The sequence below is a fragment of the Melanostigma gelatinosum genome (assembly GCF_949748355.1).
Source record: "Melanostigma gelatinosum genome assembly, chromosome: 12".
Taxonomy (NCBI): domain Eukaryota; kingdom Metazoa; phylum Chordata; class Actinopteri; order Perciformes; family Zoarcidae; genus Melanostigma; species Melanostigma gelatinosum.
The window spans coordinates 2605859-2625566 of record NC_136645.1 but is presented as its reverse complement, the minus strand read 5'-3'; the positions used below and the strand labels follow the sequence as shown (position 1 = coordinate 2625566).

At 45.0% G+C, this 19708-nt stretch overlaps 1 protein-coding gene across 3 annotated transcripts; it reads right to left on the bottom strand.

Annotated features, from left to right (window-relative positions):
- Positions 1–212: 212 nt before the first annotated feature.
- Positions 213–19209, bottom strand: wipf1b (WAS/WASL interacting protein family, member 1b). 3 transcript variants are annotated; one of them, XM_079280455.1, is made up of 10 exons: positions 19114–19209; positions 13202–13309; positions 6286–6382; positions 5923–6052; positions 5655–5843; positions 4882–5551; positions 3944–4044; positions 3542–3772; positions 2487–2600; positions 213–2109 (listed from the first exon to the last, which is right to left on the bottom strand). In XM_079280455.1, exons 3-10 carry the CDS (start codon positions 6337–6339, stop codon positions 2057–2059), a joined length of 1542 nt encoding a protein of 513 aa, XP_079136581.1. In that variant the 5' UTR covers positions 6340–6382; positions 13202–13309; positions 19114–19209; the 3' UTR covers positions 213–2056. The 3 variants fall into 3 exon arrangements, with proteins under 3 accessions (XP_079136581.1, XP_079136583.1, XP_079136582.1); XM_079280457.1 differs by having other exon boundaries at positions 5664–5843; XM_079280456.1 differs by lacking the exon at positions 13202–13309 and having other exon boundaries at positions 19114–19207.
- Between the last annotated feature and the right edge of the window lie 499 nt (positions 19210–19708).

The following is a 19708-nucleotide window of genomic DNA, read 5'->3' as shown; positions in this document are numbered from 1 at the left end:
TATATATATATATCATGACACACGGTTCCTTCTTGACTTTATTGCACAAACATGTAAATGATGCATATTGTTTCTATGATAATACACCATAAGTCGCTTCATCCGCTTGGTTGTGATGAAATGACGAAGCATCTGTGTAGTCCAATAAATGCACATGTCACTGCAGGTAAAGCACACTAAGCATCTTAAAGCATTTTTATTTATTGATGTAAATGTTCCATATGATTGTCTTTAAGAAAACGTTTCTTTGACCGGCACATGATAATAACACATCACGCATACAAAAGGCCATTCAAAGCCGTGCTGGGAAGCAAAAAATACTGCATAATACTGCACAGAAACATAACTTAAAATAACAGTCCTTCCATACCTCCTGATTAAATCAGATACATACGCAGGTCCTTCATGGTGAGTCAACGCAGCTTTAAGCGAAACAGCAAAAAATAACAATCGCGTCCATGCCACAAAAACATCTCAATCATAAACATCAAATGTTCTGTCACATTTAACAGTCAAATGAAAAGTACCGATCAGTGGCTCCAACAGAAACACACGGATGTAGACGCACACGTACTGTGAAGGCACAATGTGGCTTTGGCAAATTAAAAACACAACCGCGCGTCACCTGATGCGGTTATGTAGCGGTGGCAAGAGCTTGTGGCCATTTTTCAGTTTGGTTGCGTGTCGGTCTGTGTGTCGACACTTTGCTATACGGAGTATTCTACATACTGTGGCTGTATTGCTTCATTTGACATCAGCAGAGGTGATCCAATCCAGCTGAACAAACACGCACACACACACACACACACACATAATTTAAGGCACAGAAGGCGTATTCCCTTAATTCTTTGAAGCAGCCTGAAGATACAATCCTGAATAGAAAAAAAAGGCACGATGGGAAACAGCAGAAACAAAAAAAGACGAACTTGTCAACACACTCGAGCAGGCCGAGCGGTTGCATTATAAGCCCTGCAGTGGAACTGGCACTTGACAATGTTATTGCCATAACGTGTTGATTTAGCTTTCCCGAACGCTGTCTGGGGAAAGTCACACATGCCCAATGCTGGTGTGTTTCTCAAGTAAGAATTTGTATTATTGTATAAAAACGTGAAGCTGGTTGGTAAAATATAATATCTAGCAAGCAAAATATGGAATAAATCAACCACAGGAAGCAAAAGGGTGAACAAGTTAGTTGATGGAAGTCAAAGTGGATTGAGGTTCATGAAAATACTGTCTCACAGCAACCAGGTCAATAAAGTATCGTCCAGCAACAGCATGGCTGTAAAACACATTTCCTTCAAAGTGCCTAAAAGGAGGTCCAACTCTGTTCCTTTCTATCTGAACACAGTGGACCGGAGTATGAACAGGCTTTGGTCTGTGCTGCTACAGAGGCACGAGATGTAAACTCCACATTCTTTTTTTTATTCTTTTACTTGGTCAACCATACTTCAGGTCCATCTCACTCGTTGCAGTCCACAGATGAAACCACATGCCGCGGGTACAAAGCACATCGGCCTCATGCAAGAACATCTTTGTACCGTTATCGTGACTTGCTCGTACGATAAATGACCAGTCGTAAACATGATGAATGCCACCTGTGCGTAGACGAACATGCATTCATGAGTACTGTAAATGGACATAAGTAACGCCCCAATAACACCATATATGGCCACGGTGATATTGTTATGCTTTATGAATATATTTAGAATTATATTAGCCAATAATTCAAACAGAATAATGTCCTGTGTGGTTTTCACACTCATAAGTGAAGAAACATACAACTCATGAGTGAAAAACGTAGGCTTAAATAACAGCAGATGAGTCCTGCGACGGGTCTGGAGCTCTCGGGAGAGATATTCGTACCGAAGAGGAAATTCAAATTGGTGAAGAAGTTCTCCTGAATCACTCGTACGAGCCACTTGAGAACGGATCTGTTCGTAGGAGTTGTTCTTGCATGAGGCCCAATGAGCGCAACAGACAGAGAGAGAAAGCGAGAGAGCCAGGGAGGGAAAGAGAGAAAGTAGTCCCAGGGGCTGTGTTTGCTGCCTCCTCTTCTTCACCTGGGTATAGGAGGAAGAGGGGGAGCTCCTCTCTCCTTTTTACCAAAACCTGGAAAGAAGCAAAGACAGAGGAGATGTAATTATCTTCCACCAGGTGGCACTGTTTCACAGACCCGCGGGCCAGTAGCTGTAGAAGCTTCAGAAAGACTGCATGATGGAGAACATGAAAGGGCTCTTTTTCTTAGCTCCTACATTTTAGAGATGAAAGTTTTGTGTTTGTTCTTGGTGGTCTTGGTCTAGGATTAGGGTAAGGGTTGAGGATTAGGCTGGTAGCGGTTAGGACAAGTCTCCAGGAAATGAATGTACTATAATAAGTCAATGTGATGTTCCCAAAAGTTATGAAAACATGACATGTGTGTGTGTGTGTGTGTGTGTGTGTGTGTGTGTGCGTGCGTGCGTGCGTGCGTGCGTGCGTGCGACACTGACCTCTGCCGTCAGTCTTGCCGATCTTGCTGGGGTAGGTCTTCTGGAAGGGCACGTAGGGCTCAGGAGGAGGAAGGTCCGACACCGGATGGAACGTGAAGCGACACTCCCACTCGTCTGTTAAAAAGAGATGGAGGTCAGTGGGTCCGTCTCCATCACACCGACAAAACTCCCATGATACACTATTCTTCCGATTTGACACAAAAACAACAGATAAATAATGTAAATAAAGGTCAATAGGTTACTCTGGTAACAGGGGTGAACCGGTGCAGAGAAACTTGAGGAGAACTCGGGGGAAGAAAGTAAATTGCGTTGGGAAACTTTTCTGATAATATCAATTTGGCACAAAAATAAAAATTTTACATCCAAATGACAAAGGCTCTTTCATTTACTGACAGTCTAATGCATCTATGAATTTAAAAAAATGTATGTGTAGTATGTGTAAGCTATATCTTATTCCAAAATACATTTAGAAAAACAAGAACAACATTTATTTGAAAAGCCCATTTTGTTACAACTTGTACTACTGAATAAACAGATTTCAGTCAGTAATTTATAGGTTTGATACCCAGCACCTCAGAGTATTTGTGTCTAAAATCTGTTTAGAAGCGCGACACTACTCAGGAAATATGATTAAAACTTGTCAGATCTTTCTGGAGAGGGACATTTAGGAGCGCCGCCTCTTTCATCCACAGCCTTCCTCATCAAACCTTGGTTCAATGGGATAAAAACAACACAAACTTGGGCCAGTGGGTTCCTCTGCCACAGTTGAACACATATGAACTCATGTGGTAAAAACAACACTGAGGGCAGCGGATTTCTACTGTAGAAACTGGGAGAAAAAGACTCTGCAAGGCATAGAGTTTATTATCTGCCTCTAAACTTACCTCCAGCAAACATGGAGTTATAAATTAGTCCTCTGTACTTTTGCTCCATCTTACTGGTGAAATACAGAATTATTTTCTGTTCTTTTGTGCCACACATTATGTTGCGTACTCTCTCCATTCCCCACAAGTTCTTGTAGGAATACTCACGGAAACTTGAGGGATTTTACTCACCCTGTATCTGGTTGTGGTGAGAGTTCTGGAAGCCGTTACCCATGGGTGGTGGAGGAGGAGGAGGGGCCCCTCCGATCCCCGGCCGGTCCGGAGGGAGGGGAGGTCTACCGCCAGCAGGTCCCCCGCGAGGGAGCTCCGGGCCTGGCCGACCAATAGGAGACGGAGCGGGTGATGACCTCACACTGCCCCCACCCACGCCACGACCTGAGGGAGGAAGGGGAGGAAGGGGCCCTTCGGAGGAAGACATCAAAACTGACATGTAAGCTGACGAAAAGTGATCCTGCATTCCAGTCCAATATTCACAGCTCGTCTTTTTCATATGGTTTGTATACAGCAGTAGCCCGCTGTTCAATCAATCAATCAATCAATCAATCAATCAATCAATCAATCAAGGCTGTTCACCGGGGCGTGTGGACGACTGGTTCCTTCCAAGAGACGGCGGCCTCTCGTTGGGTGGAGGAGGGAGAGATCCCATCCGGCCATGTGGCGGAGGCGGACCATGGCTGGCAAGGAGGAACAGAATATAGCAAACAATTTGTATGGTAAAAAAAACGAGCTGCTGACCTCCAGTCTTTACAATAAATCAATATGTATTTTTAAGGGGGGGTAAATGCTTGTAAATGCCACAAAGAAGTGGTGAACATCTGAAAGCTGGAGAACTGAAGATGAATTTGAGATGCAGCTCTGCGGTGTGTATCAGGGTTTAGAGCAGTATGATGGAAGTGGATGAAGTCCATTTCAGTCCAGTTTATTTTTCTTTCTTACTGTTATGTTGTAAAGTGCCTTTGAGTGCCTTTGAAAGCGCTATATAAATAAAATGTATTATTATCATTATTATTATAAACTGCATGGGATTAGCTTCCAGTGAGCATGTCTGTGAAAGGGGAGACTTGCGGTGCCCACAGATCCCGTGTTCCTTCAAATATATTGCAATGAGAGATCAAGGGACCCCTGTGAATATGGCCATTGCAGTTTGTCCCTCCCCAAAATGCAGCCAAACTTGAGAACGTTATTTAGCCTCCTTCCAGCTAAGCTAGCATGACATGGTTGGTTCCAATAGATTCACTCGTAGCGCTAAAACTGAGCTCACTGAAGCCTCTGGAGACAGTAAGGTCGGCCGAGGACGCCGGCGGCATCAAGAAGTGAGAACCGTGGTGCCTTTGCTTTAGAAATGTTACCACAGCTCTGAAGAACAAACCAAAATAAAAGTTGCCTTCCTCTGCCACATGTCAATAGAGATAAGGGTGTGAATGTAAAGCCAGATGGAGCTGAAATGCAACGCATCCATTAACTTTGAATAAATATGGATTAATGGCGGAAACAGAGAAGTTGACCAGTACCTGTTGAGTGACAGGTTCCTTTGGGGCAGGCGAGGGGTGCTGTGGTCGTCCCCTCCAGCCGGGAGAGGAGGGGGGCCCGGTCGGACCGGCGGGAGAGGGGGCGCACCCCCACCGACTGAGGGACGAGAGGCGGGGGAGGAGGAAGAGACCGAGGAGGAAGGCTTGGAGTTGACGGAGGGAGGAGGAGGGGGCACATCGCGGGGCATAGATGGGCGATGACCACCCACAGGTGGAGGTGGGGGTCGGTCGTCGGGAAATGGAGGCCTCCCTCCAGGAGTGGGCGGTAAGGAAGGTCTGCTGCTGTTTGAGGGAGGAGGAGGAGGTGCAGAGAATCCTCCGTGCCTCCCTGGTGGAAGACTAGGAGGTGGAGGTCCAGAAGACTGGCTGGGCCTGGGTCCTCCAGGGAGTGACGGAGGAAGCCCACCACGAGGCTGGAAGCCCTGGTTGGGTCGAGGTGTGCTGGGTACAGGAGGAGGCGGGCCTCCTGGAGTGTCTTGTCTGGATGAGAAATTGGGCCGGCCCTTGGGAAGATCAGGGACGTTGCTACGCCCACCAGCAGGGGCTCCTGGGAGTTTAGGTGGCCCAGTTGAGCCTCCACCCCCACCGAAGGGGGCGGGACCACAAGAGCGACCTCCTGGGGGGAGCACGGGTCCTCGGCTGGGTCCTGAGTCTGGAGGGGAGACAAAATGTCAGAGGTGTTTCTGTGTTCATTATTATTAGCATCCAGAGTCACATCCAGTCACATTTTTATAATTTATAGCACGTTTTTTTACCATTTTTACCACTGTTTCCTGCAGACCTCAGTTTTGGCATCCCTGCTGCAAACAGGCCTCCTAAGCCAGCAGGAGCCCCACCACTAAAACCTCCACCTCCTCCGCCGCCTCCTCCTCCTCCTCCACCTCCACCGCCGCCTCCGCCTCCACCTCCGCCTCCTCCGCCTCCTCCACCTCCTCCTTTAGGTTCTAAGGAGATAAACAAAAGATATTAAATGATTTGTTGCACACACACACACACATACATTTAAAAAAGCTGTTGACTTACTGTCCAGTAAAGGTCCACTGCGGTCAACGGTAACAGTTTTCTTTAATTTGGAGCCTTTACCGATGTCACTAAGCAGAGCGGACCTTCCATGCTGATCTGAGCGGTTGAGATTTGGCTTCTCTGTGTTGGCCTGAAACACATACAGGGACTGTGTGTTAAATCAATTCACATCTGTATCGGGGGATGACAGAGTGTCTTGGTAAAACTGAATTAAAAAGACAACCGGCAGCGAGCGGAGAACACTCAGACCAAATGGGAGAATATACATTATGTGAGTTATTATAGGAGTTATCCACAAGATGTCTCTGCTGAGCAGGACAGCTACTGGTGTAACTGGGCAGAGAGACGGACAGAATGACTTACAGAAGCAAAGGTGGGAGGAGGGCATGGGGGTGGTGGGGGAGGAGGGGGTGGCATCTTCCTGTCTCCACTTCACTCGGTGTTCACTGGATGCTGCACCCTGGAGGAAACATCAAACACAACCTTTATGAAACAGGCTCAGATTAAGACCGATATGATCAGACCTCCGTCAGTAACGAGACCATCAGAGAGAAGATGGTCCGTTTCTATAGAGTTATTCTTAATGCTCGGCATCAGAGCCACCGGGTCGGATTCTGATGAAATCATGCAAAATTAACACAAAATGAATGTTCCTTGTGGTAACTGTATATAAAATAGAACAAACTAGAGACTGGGATCCTTGAAATAGTTCCAGGGTGTCCCCACAAACCAAAGGTTGATGGTTATCCACACACACACACACACACACACACACGTGTGAAACTGTATTTAGTCAATGTCCCTAAATATGAGCGGTAAAGCCTTCAAAGGTTGCGCGAAACATTTTATTGTGTTGAAGCGACTGAGAACACCATGAACCTCTCTCTGTGTAAACAAAGTCAATACAATTAGTCCACAGGAAGTAGTGGTCACAGCAGTTCATGTCACTTCCTTAAAGGTGTCTCAGTGACATGTTTCAGAATTGCTTGGCTGAACAGAGATGTTTTGTTCTTTCTAGATTGACGGGATTCAGCCCATCGCACTCTGCTGTGGTGGTGGCCGCTTGCTCACAACACCTCAGCTCCATTCAGGTTTCATCCTGTTCAACAAATCAGAACGTTCTAGCTCCTGTAAGAGCCAAGATGGCGTCAAGCGGTGAGGCGTTCACAACAACCCTTGAGAACATGTATAGGAGTGTGTCAAGAGATGTTACGCCCCTTTTCCTCTGTTGGAAATGTGGCTCGACTTTGTGGTTGTGAAATTGATTATTTGTATGAATCATTGATCGGTCGTTGATAAAATAGGCAGAGCATTCTTCAATTTCGATCATTTTTCAAGGAGGTACTCGAATCTATTTAAAATTCCTGCAACTATTGCAGGGTGTGTTCACGATAAAGTGACTTCCTGGAGGGACTGACGGTACAGATACAGCAGACATAGCCTGAACAGAAATGATTCAAATGCTTAGAATGTGTGATGAACAGCGATGTAATCACTCCAACCAGCTGGTAATGAGCTCACAGGCAACGACACGCTTACAATAAAGGTTTCATCTGACAGGAACTTGCAAGTTCCCTATAAAAACCACACTGTGCATGTACAGTTCAGGACAGATAGCCTTTTATTACCAACTATCACACAATGTGTCACGTGCAGAGCAGGAAAGATGCTGCGTTGCTGTTCTGTGTCAATGCCCAGAAACACACACTGCATATATCAGCCCCCAAAAAAAGAATCTATTTACAAGTTGAACAGTCAGCCGAACTCCATTACTGACATGAGAAGTGTCAGATATAGCACTTCCCCATCTGAACTGCACAGCCTGGTACACACAAAACACAAGAATAAAGCGTGGATATTTAGGTACATCTCCATCACCCATTTTAGTAAAACTTTTCTTTTTTGCATGGATAAATGATGTTTAGGCCAAATTCGTTTGGTGGTATTTGTGATCAACCCAACGATCATCATTCTCTAGTTGGAAAGGACACGAGCATCAACAACAGGCTCATTGAATCAGTTCTGCAACATCAACTTAAAGCTACTACCAGGAAAAACATTGCGTGTTGATTCTGGCGGTCCCTGTGGACTAAAGCGTGTTTCTGAGCACCAGACGTCCTTCAGAAAACCCCTCATTCTACTGCAGCAGGGTCCGACAGTCTGACCCGCAGAGACCGACTGCAGGTCGCAGTGTCTGGAGAGCACTGTGCCGAAAATCGTTTGGTCTAATCTTGCTAGGATAGAAATGGCCGATCTTCTTGCTGGTAGTCTTGTTTACTTCTGAGGTCATATAGAGGCATCAGTATTGTACTGAAATGGTTTCTTAACCAGTTAAAAGTTCCTTGTAGTGACAAGCTGCACTAGGATCCTAAAGGTTAGGTCAGGTTAAACGCCATGAAACATATATGAAGCACCTCACACACATTTAAATTCACACCGAAATCTGCTCGTTTCCCCTCACACAGCTCGGCCTCTCACTTCATATTAAGTCACTCACACACACACACACACACGATGCTCTAGGGGCCACCGACTTCCTGTATGCTGCTGACAAACAGGAAGTCACCACGCGGCTCCAGCACCGCAGCCATCCGGCTGCCAGGATGATGATACCTCTACATCTAAGCTCTGCATCATTGACGTTCTCATCCACCCTCTTTCTCTCAACCGTGCATCGCACCATCGTTCTGCATTTGTTTAGCACCTCTCTCTTCCTTCCTCCTTATACTCGCTCTATTCATCTATTGCATCACTCCCCGTCAGCCGTCCTTTCCCTGCCAGCTCCACCCACTGAACTTTTGCTATCATCTAATCTCGATTGTTCCTGCGTAGTTTGTCACCTTCGACGTCTCAAACCGAAAACTGACGTTGAGATTTTGTCTTTTCCCGTGTGTCCCCGTCTTGTCTTGTGCTGCACCTCTTCTGCTGAACTCCGAAGTGTACGCTGCATCAAAACAACAGAAAAAACGGAACAGAAGTTCTTGCGTGATCACCAACGAGTGAGATGTTGACTCAGGCCTGAACTTCAAAATCCAACCCGGTTCTTTACATTTCTGAAAAACCCCAACTGGACATGAGCGGTGAAACCTTTTGTTGTACTCAAACTACCTAAAGTATAATACTAAAAACTAATTTACTAAAAGTTTAGAAAGAATTATCACGAGGAACATGACAATTTAAGAACGGTGCCCCAAGTCAAATGATTACATTGAAAATATAACCACATAGGACCTGAAGTTAGTTCGAATACTTGTCGAAAAACAGGGCTAACTATTGTAAAATACCATTTTCTTGCAAATAGTTCAACCAACATGCAAATTCATAGAGATATTCATCGTCCCCAGAGGATGAATCCTAATGATGGTGGTGACTTCATCTCTGTATCAAAGATGGTAAACATCAGCATTCTTATTTCCAGCATGTCATCATGCTCATACATCTATATATATATATATATATATATATATATATATTTTTTTTATTTTTTATTTTTTTTTTTATTAAATGCTTTGGGTTCTTGGTCACACTAAGTAAACAAACCTGAGGCTCTGTTGACTTGTGATGCATTTCATTTAAAAAAAAATACCACACACACACACACACACACACACACACACACACACACACACACACACACGTTTGTTTACTGAGTGTGACCAACAGCTCAAGAACCCAAAGCATTCAATTCATGATGCAAAGCAGAGAAAAGTCTGTGAACCAGAAAATATAACTGAAGTAATGAGAATCACTAAGATACAATCCAACAATAACTGAAGTCATGTTTTACATAAATTCATCAACCTTTGTTCGCTGAGGTTTTTTGGCAAAAGAAGGAAAACTTTAGCTGAACAGGAAAACGTCACTCACAACAGAAACGTCTGCACGAAGGCTGGCTGCTGAAGCCGCGCTGGCAGATTTAAAGATTTAAAGCCATGTGCACGTTTCCACTGTGCCGACAACTGCAGATGTTTCAGTTTGACCTCCTCCACGACTGAACCCTCTGGGAAATGTACCTCCAGCACTTTGTGAAATGTATGTAAAGTCACGCTGGCGTTCACAGATTTGCTCTGATGTTGCACATCGACTTGTTTCCTGCAGCAGTGACGAAATGACAGCAGAAGAGGTGACGGTAATGGAAAACCCCGGCTTGGTTTCGAGTGGCTGACAGTTCTAATTTTTACACTTCACAATGGTCCACTGTTCTTAAAAGTACACCGATGACTAGAAACTGCAAACTGAGTCCGTTTATGAAGCGACTGTCAGTTGGTGCAAGATGTGCTGATGAGACGGAAGCAGCTCGCAGTCAATGCAGAAAAAACATCAACTTCCGCTGAAGGAAACTGGCCTGCATGTTGAAATGGAATACGCACTCCACGACTTCTCTCCTCCTGTCTCGAGCACACACATTCAGCCCAATATTAGCTGAGCATGCACAATGCCTCCTTTGACAGACAGAGAAACAACAGAGGGGGAGAAAAGGGTGAGGATCCTTTGAAGTGACACCGTTAAGACACACACACACACACACACACACACACACACAAACACACACACACACGCTGAATGATGCTCACTTATGTTTCAGTTTACAAACGGCCATAAAAAGGCGTCTTCATCCTGCCACTGAGCCTCCTCTTGCTCCTCCACCTCATTATGCTCGGTTCACACAGAGCGACAAAACATCTAAACGTGGCCGGCTGTGTTGACGCCGAGTCGCCCTCGTTTACATGTTTAGGTCGTTAAGTAGCACTGACAACCGGCTAACAGCGCTTTTTAAAAGATGAAACAAAAACATACGATTGGTCGACGCTTCGCCGCCTGATTGGAGCGCTGTGAAAAGTTGAGACCAGCTCATCTTCGGGTCGCAGCGCGTCACGACCCCCTGAAGCACGACATGCAAGTGTGAGCCGGCCGTTTGTAGCTCCATCACTTGTAGCCTGTTGTGTCGCTTATAGTGTGAACATAACATTAGAGTTACCCCACACACCCACACACACACACACACACACACACACACACACTAGACGGCTCAATATTTAATGTTAATGTTACAGAAACCACGAGACAAATTAAACACACCTCGTGTAATGCATTAATTAACAACATTCAAATGAGACACAGTTACGTCTTCCTCTTCTGGAGATCATCAAGAAAAAGTTCAGCGTTGCAAAGTTAGAAATCTGAGTCGACTGTGAACATGAGTTTGGGGAAAAGGACATTTTGAATGAAGCCCAGGGTCGTAATAAATGTGTCGGCTGTGCAGGAACAGTGCTGAGTGGCTAAGCTAACATCCTGTGGTGTTCACATGCACTTGCACTTGCTCTCTCTCACACACACACACACACACACACACACAGCAGCTGTATCTGGTAACAGATGTGGCTCGATTGCCGTTTTAGACTTTGACTCAGCAGGTTAATTCTATCTCTTGAACATTCTTCAAATAAAGAAATTAATGCTGAAACAGATGAGCGTCTTCTGTAGAAAAGTCCTCGTGTATTTGTCTTACTAACAAGGATTGTGTGTGTGTGTGTGTGTGTGTGTGTGTGTTTCCTCTCTTAATATATGTGCTGTGTAACCAGATGTGACCTAAGTATGTTTCAATATGGACAAAGTATTTCTTTGTTTTTATTAGATTTGTTGACATTTGTCTGCTAATTTCAATTCATGTAGTCATTATTTTTTGTTGTATTTTTCTAAGTTTAGTTTGTGTTTTCTCGGTTGAGAGAAGGTCTGTTGTATAACTGTGGCTTCTGGACCTCGCCTGACATATTTCATATTTTGTCATCTGGATGTTTTACATTCTGGTGCGTGTGCAAAGAGACACCTTCTTTACTTCACTCTGCGCAAAAGGTGAATTATTTCCTAAAACCTGTTTTGTGTGATTTACCTGGTGGAAGGGAAAGAGTTTCACTCCCACCTTCTGGAATTATGATTATTTACAATAAAATGAGCAGCTACCACTGAGGCCCATTCGATTTCTTGCTCGTGTTGCATGTTTCGTCCTTCTATCTCAGGTGACGAGCCAGGAAGGCTAAATAAATACCAACAGAGCCCTCTATACATCTATACGTGTGACGAATCAAATCTATTTCAAACATACATGTCGACATTACATCTATCAGCTAATATCTCTGATGGATAGAGCTGTTGGGACACAACATACCTTCATATCAACATTCCATGAAAGACCCTTTAGTCCGTGCATCTGCTCGTATTGCTGAACTACCGGCTTTAGAATTATCGTCTAAAGCCGGGGTTCATGGGAAAAGCAGCAAGAGTATTCGCTCAAACCAGCACAGTTCTGCAACCTATTTGCCAATGAAGGCAGCTAGCAGCATTAGCTCCAAAAGTCCCAATATTTAACAGCGAGAAAGTCGGCTAGTCGTCAACACTGACAGCCCCTCCCCCTTCAGACCTCCTTCCAAAGCCTCCCCCCAAAATCATCATTATCAACGTAAACAACCAACATGACAACTGCTAGTACTGCACGGGCAGAACACACGCAGGTACACAGGTAAGCAGGTACACAGGTACACAGGTAAGCAGGTACACAGGTAAGCAGGTACACAGGTAAGCAGGTACACAGGTAAGCAGGTACACAGGTAAGCAGGTACAGAGGTAAGCAGGTACAGAGGTAAGCAGGTACACAGGTAAGCAGGTACACAGGTAAGCAGGTACACAGGTAAGCAGGTAAGCAGATAGCCGTCCAGTCATTATATTTGGGCTGAGTTAAAAGATTGGACAGGCTTATTAAAGTCCTGCGCCTATTTTGTCAAAAAAAATTAAAAAAATAAAAAAACTTTATCAATTGCGACAAAATAGACAAAAATATAAGAACTTTTGTTTTTTGATAGAAGATTACCGACTCTGACTTTAAGGACTGATGACATCACGTTGCCAGAGTGACACTTTCCCAAGACGTTTATGAAGAAGGACAGCCTGCTCAGTCGTAGCTCTGAGTGATGAGCACATGCTCACGATCTACCTTCTCGCGGGGGTTAGCATTTAGAAATACTACGTGCATCTTTTGATGGAAAAATGACGATTAATCGATCATGGAAAAAGCTGCAGATTGATCTTCTGTCAATCAACCAAATGATTTATCACCGAATCGTTTCAGCCTCACAGACACAGGAAACTCTCTTTGTATGAAACAAGACTGGGCCGGAGTCCTCTGACCGAATGCAGCGCTACATATCAGACGTCTTCTAACACATCACTTCATCATCATACCCGAGAACATGGTGGGAAAAGAAAAGGAAATATCACTACTTACTCAATCTGTGTCCATAGAAGAATCAGCAGTATGTTCAGAAGACAGCAGAAGAAGCACCTTAGTTCATTCCTCATACAAATACAGAACGTGAAGAGCAGCCACACACAACTGTAAACAGAGAAAAGCGGAAGATTAGCAGCGTCTAAACATCTGGTTTTTAAAAACAATCATCGTGCACCGAGTAGAACTTCTTGATTCCTCTTCCTCTAAACTGACATCTCACAGTCTGAGAAGTCCCACTTCAGCTTACACAAACCTTATATACAGCGCGCACACACACACTTCCTTTTTCAGTTCCCCACCTGGGGGAGGGAGGTGGGGGGGGGGGAGTGACTGAAACAAGGTTTTATAAACTGGGGAAATACTAATCCACCACATTCAGAGAGTGCATTAATCCACCGAGAAATCGTTACATCCGTTCTATTTTATCAGACACACTTTTCTAAATTAGAATCAAATGCAGCAACTGGTTGCAAACTTCTATTTTTATGCATTATTATACATAATAATTAACCTTCATTTAAAAGAAGCGACATGCCCGGTGCATGTTTGCATCTTCATCATCCATTTTTAATTGAATCACACATCAGACCAGATAGCTTTCTGTATATTTTGACATTTAATCACGGTGTCAGATAAATGGGTGTATTTGTCGTATTAAATGGATCGTCTACTTAAAGACAGCGACGTCTGAGATCACCGTTGATTACACGCCGTACTTCCTCTGTGAACTTGGGAGGAGGAACGAAAAGGAGCGCCCTCAATGAGCAGAGGAGTGAGTGTTCACTCACTTGTGTTTCAGCAGGAGAAACAGTGGTCGGTTCAAAACATGCACAACAAAGAAGAAGTAAAAGATGAGGAGGGACAACTGAGGAGACAAGATGGGCAGGAAATGAGGAGATTGGAGGGAATTCAGACAAAAAAAGCAAATGAGCGTATGCTGCTGCTTCCGTTCCATGCACTTCTCAATAAATTCCATCGATTCCGATTCACATTTTTCATCTACTTGGATTCAATTCACCTTCCAAAAGTAGATCATCCTCAAAATGCATTCTGAAATATATGCATAAAGGCCTTCATACATCACTTGACAAAGAAAAACAAAAAACCTCAAAAGGACAGCCATCCTCTATTGTTAGAGCATGAAGAACAGCTTCTATTTGACCGACAGTGAATTGATCCCGGCCCCCTGAAGCTGCTGGACGACAGGGTTAGCATAGCTCCACAGCAGCCACTTCCTGTGCTCTGTGTCACACTTCCTGCCTCGCAGCGCAGTCAGCGGCGGCCTGCCAGCCCCACCGTCGGCCGCGCGTCAATACTCTCTCTTGTCTCCTCTTTCCAGCCGACTGGAGCTGCTTCTTAAAGAGGCACCTTGGCTTCCTCCCCTCGACTCAGCTGGTTCTCTTTACCAGGCTGGGGGGGGGGGGGGGGGGGGGGCTTTAACACAGGCCAGTGTTCAGCACAGATGCAGTAGGCTACTACATCACAGGACATAAATAAAGCTCACACTGTTAAATCAGCACTTAGCCGTGACATAAAGCAAAAGTGCAACAGGAACTTTGTGGGTCTCCATATATTAAGCTAATGTTTACAGGCGGAACTGATACTGGTGAAATGATGCGAACGAAACAAACAACTCCCCCCAAAAAGGTTGATGAAAAAAACTCAAGTTTGTTCCTCAGAAATCTGGATTGTTTTCCAAATCACTCATCACGAAAAAAAGAGATTTCTTTGCATTTTGATGCGTTGGCAAAATAGTTATTTTATCCAAATAAAGCCCCGTTGAGTTTGAATTTCAACAAGACAGCCCAATCGTCAAACCGTTAGATGTTGTTCTTACCCTGTTTGATTCTGTTGGCTGGACAAATAGCAGAAACACCTTAAATGACCATACATGCAGTTATTGGTGTCGTCAGCGTCTGGGACTATTTTCTCCTTTTTGCTGAAATGCAGTTCTTTTTTGGTGCGATGCCTGAGATGCCCTTACCACGTTACACCACGCTGCTGTTACATTCATGAATCAGCAATTCCGCTGCAATCACACTAAATGAATCAATGAGTCAGCTTTAAAGGAACAGTGCGATATTTTGGGAAATCTCCTCCGTCACTTTCTGGCAGAGAGTTCGATGAGAAGATGGAGATAACTCATAACGTCACACTTTGGGTTTGTGCGGGATAAAAACAAACGCGATATGACGCGTTAGTTGGCTAGCTTTTTCCCCCGTTTCCAGTCTTTGTGCTAAGCTACGCTAACAGTCTGCTGGCTTGACGTTCATATTTAACTGACATATCTTCTCATCCAACTCTCCACCAGAAAACACAGAGATGAATTTCCCAGAATGTCAAAGTATTTTCCTTAAAAAGGCCCAGTGAGTAAGACTTTCCAAAAAAAAACAATAAATAGACGGATAATTCCTCTCAAGCATCACTTATGACGCACTAGAAGTGTGTGTCGGCAATCTGCCTGGATTTTCTCCTTTCTATTCATTTTGCTTTGTTCGGCACGTTTCTGGACGTCAACCTCAATAAAAACGTCGCGATCGCGTGGCAGATCGTAAGCACGCATCCAAGAGGAAGCTACGAAAACGGCGGCCACGGCGTCGGAAAAACCCAAATACAGCGAGGAGAAAGGCCAAGCGGTCAAAGCTCGTTTCAAAAGGAAAGGGAGTCTGTGGCTGACTTTCCCACGCTGGCTCTCACCACCAGCCATTTAAAGGTTACAACAAATGCTGCTCATTGTGTCTTCAACAAGAGTCACAATTTGTATTTCCAGGTAAACAAAAGGTCACCGGTGCTGCAGACGGTAGCTGCCGAAAATGTTGAGGCATCAGTCGCAAACACTGAAACATTATGTTCTGTGGCAAGGGTAAAAATACCAAGTATCATTGCATCTCAGCTCTGTTCATTTCCACACTGTTCTATCGAAACTGCAGCCATGGTGTTGCAACAGGAGCCGAGTAGTGTCTCAATACTTTCTATATTTCCTCTTTGTCACGCATTGACGTCAGCAGCACCATCCGCGCCTCTCAACAGACTCCGTCAAGTCATAATGGCATCAGGTTCAAGTGTTTATCGCTCCACATCAATAACACAGGCCTAAATGACAATCAGTGCTTGGATTCATTGGCCTGAACAACTGAAAAAAAAGAGAGACCAGAGACAGGAAGAGAATTGATATGCCCCCCCCCATCCTGTCACACAGTCACATGAACATTAGTGCCGCTCGCCTGCAGGCTCGTCAGTCACTTAGAACGCTTTGTGATCACACATGACTCATATACTGTGGGCCAAGCAGAGCTGCCACAAAATGTCCTAAAAATGCGTCGGCTGTGTGAAAATACCAAGACACACAGTCATTTCACTGTGGTGATATTTGAGGTTTCCTCCGGCTGTACCTGCAGCTCTTTTACCTGCGAATGCATCACACTACATTCATTAGAGTCGTTATACTTGTATTCAAATAACAAAACTAATGAAATTTTGTTCATGTAGTTTCAAAAAAGCAGTGTTGGTAGAGGCAATACAAATGAGCAACATTCACCTCCACTTTCATATCTTTTTGAATGTAAACCGAATACGAACAGCTTTTTTTCTGCTGCATTTGTGCTTAAATTATGGCTGTCAAAGTCTTTGACTTGTTGCACTCACGAGACACCCGGTCATGAGTTTGTGTGTCGGATGGACGGAGAGATGCCAGGATCACATGCTTCACTCAGGAAACAGAGCCGAGCACAAGGAGGGAGCACAGTGTTGCATTATGGTTCTCCTACAACCCACGCGCTGTCCTCCGACTGCAAAGACGCACTTAAAGGCGATGCAGTTCTTCTTGCGTGGTCTCTGGTTATCTCTGAATGCATCTGAAATGGTGAGATGCCTCGGTAGAACTCAATTGGAGACACATTTGGATGAATGGAGGAGCGTGGAGACGTGGCTGAGATCCACCCAGCCCCTCACTTCCTAACCAACGCAGCGCTTCAGGAATGCCAAGAACTCACGAGCTGCAACGAACTAAAACGAGTTCTGTGACAGAGCACATGAATGAGAACACAACCAGAGGCAACGTGCTCACGTAACGACGAACAAAACCGTTCTTTATGAAACCGTCAGATAAACCGATGAGATCCAAGATGAACAGCATCTGCTCAGAGCTGCTTCTGCTGGAACCAGCTTAGTCCCAAATATAAAGTCTTATTGTTCTAAAATAACTCAATCAGGTCAACACACTGTCATACAACCTACAGACTGCAGACAAACATCAGTGATGAGGGACTTTTTGTGGCTTGGAAGTTCTCGATTTTTAGGGTTGCCAGGTTGCGAAATGAATGTGTCAAAAATAAGGACAGCAAACAGCAGAACATGCACCCCACTGTCGTCTAGGCAGAACCAAGACGGACTGGAAGTCAGCTGGAGACGATGGACTCGCTGATCTCGGTGTCACTCGAGGGACCCACAATGCAACGCTGAAGGGCCAATGGGTCTGTGGTGGGAATCAGCACAAAAGGTCCAGAAAAGGAACAGAACGGATGAACGAGCAGCAGCGACTTGCTGGATTCATGTCTGAGGGATCTGTGAAGGACGTGACAGCAGCTGCAAAATTCCACACAAGTCAATGGAATTAGACCCACGGTCTTATTCCTGCAGCTACAGTGAAGATGGCTCCCCACCACTAAACAAAGAGGTCCATCATCCTGAGTGTTGATGAGCACTATAAGAAGACGATTCAATACTTTGCTTTCGAGCTGCAAGTAACGATTGTTTTCATTGTCCATCAATCCGTCTATTATTATCTCAGTTCATCGTTTGGTCTATAAAATGTAATGTGACGTACAGGATATCGCCACCAGAGAGAACATTCTTACCGATCTAAAGATTCTCATTTCAACCAGACCAGCGTGCTGCGTGACTGCATCTCCCTCATATACTAAGAGCTCATTCTGCTAAAGGAGAACTCTTCAGAACAAGGAAGACGTGTGCACTTGCACAACATCCAGAAAGTCACTCCGGTGAAACAGACGCGGCCAGAAGAGCGAACAGGCCTCTGGAGGGGAAAGCAGCTTCATTACTCTGTTGTCCGTGAGATTAGCATCATGTGTTAACTCACAACTCCTCCATTCAAAGCAAGCAGTTCTCTGTGAACTAAATGTTTACAGAAGCAGCTCGGCGTTGGAGAATGTGTGTCTATGCAGGTGCATGGAGGGGAGCGCTTGCAGCCAAATGGCTGTCTGTCAAACAGGCTGCGAACAAACACACATAAACAAACTCCTTTTCCTTCTGACTCCATGCCACCTAATGACGTGCACGAGAAGTCCAACTGAAGTCAAAAGCATGTGTGTGCGTGTGTGCGTGTACCCACCAGTGGTCCCCGCTCCCTACAAAGATCTTTGAAAAGAAAAACACCAAAATATGTGAAAACACTGCAGTCTGTTCCCTCCTCTCTCTCTGTCTGTCTGTCTGTCTCTGCAGAAACACATGCCGTATGTTCATCTTGACTACATGTGACAAGCTGCAGCCTCACACGAGGCTCGTTTTATGAAAACACAGGGAGTTTTGAAAAGGAAAACGGTTCAGACTAGACTCACATTGGCCATCATTTGAGGGAGGAAGAAAAGGACAAACCGTGGCTTGTTGCCAAAAACCCCTGCCAGAGCCCTGGACCAGTATGCAAGACGTTAGCAGCCGAATACAAGCTTCTTAAGACGGCCGAGAAGACAGCTCGTGTTAATTCATCAGCCATCACTGCTGGAGCAACTCGCGAGCTGCTCTCTGCAGGATGACAACTTCTTTTTTTTTTGTTGGCTTGTAAACCCGAACTCGGGTCTCACGGTTTCCGCTTCACTGTTAAAGCTATTTTTCCGCGCACACACAAACACAAAACTTGGAACAAACTTAAAAACAACGTTTGCTCAACGTACCTGTGTCAGAATGAAACGCTGAGCGCGCGCTAATAATCTTCCATCGACCGTCAATATGCTGCGGTTGGGTGTGGAGGAGGTCTGCGCAGCCAATCCTGAAGTCTGCAGAAGAGGACTGGCAGCGAGGCGGGCAGCCCAGCGACACGGGCTCCACCCAGAGCCGTATGTAGCCGGGGTTGAGTAGAGACTCTTTAGCGGAACACCGCGTGAGATAAGAACCTTACTTTCAGCAGTAAGCGTGGGCGATATGAGGACATACGGACCATCAATAATATAAAGCTCACTGGCAGCGTTGGTAGGTTAAGCTGACTATATATTGTAGTCAGAGACTACATATCTATTTAATTATATGTATTATATATTTGTTTGTCAATGGGCTACATTACCTCTGGGAGAGTTTAATTCGCTTCCTGTTCCTCGTCACCCTCTGAGAGCATGTTTTTGCTTGACTTAACCCTGTTTATACACGGCTCTGGATTGGGCTCATGCAGCTGTGCCGGCTGGGTCTCTTATCCAGGGTTTTAGCAGTGATGCAATGTTTCCAGATGTGGAGCTGGAGAAAAAAAATCTACAGGCTATTAGTTGAGCCTAAGAA

Bases quoted from the DNA above. Each gene is read 5' to 3' on its own strand.
- wipf1b (XM_079280455.1), bottom strand. From the start codon at position 6,339: ATGCCACCCCCTCCTCCCCCACCACCCCCATGCCCTCCTCCCACCTTT. The intron at 6,053-6,285 runs GTAAGTCATTCT...TATGTGTTTCAG, and splicing joins CTCCTCCCACCTTTGCTTCT to GCCAACACAGAGAAGCCAAA. The intron at 5,552-5,654 runs GTAAAAAAACGT...TCTCCCCTCCAG, and splicing joins AGGAAACAGTGGTAAAAATG to ACTCAGGACCCAGCCGAGGA.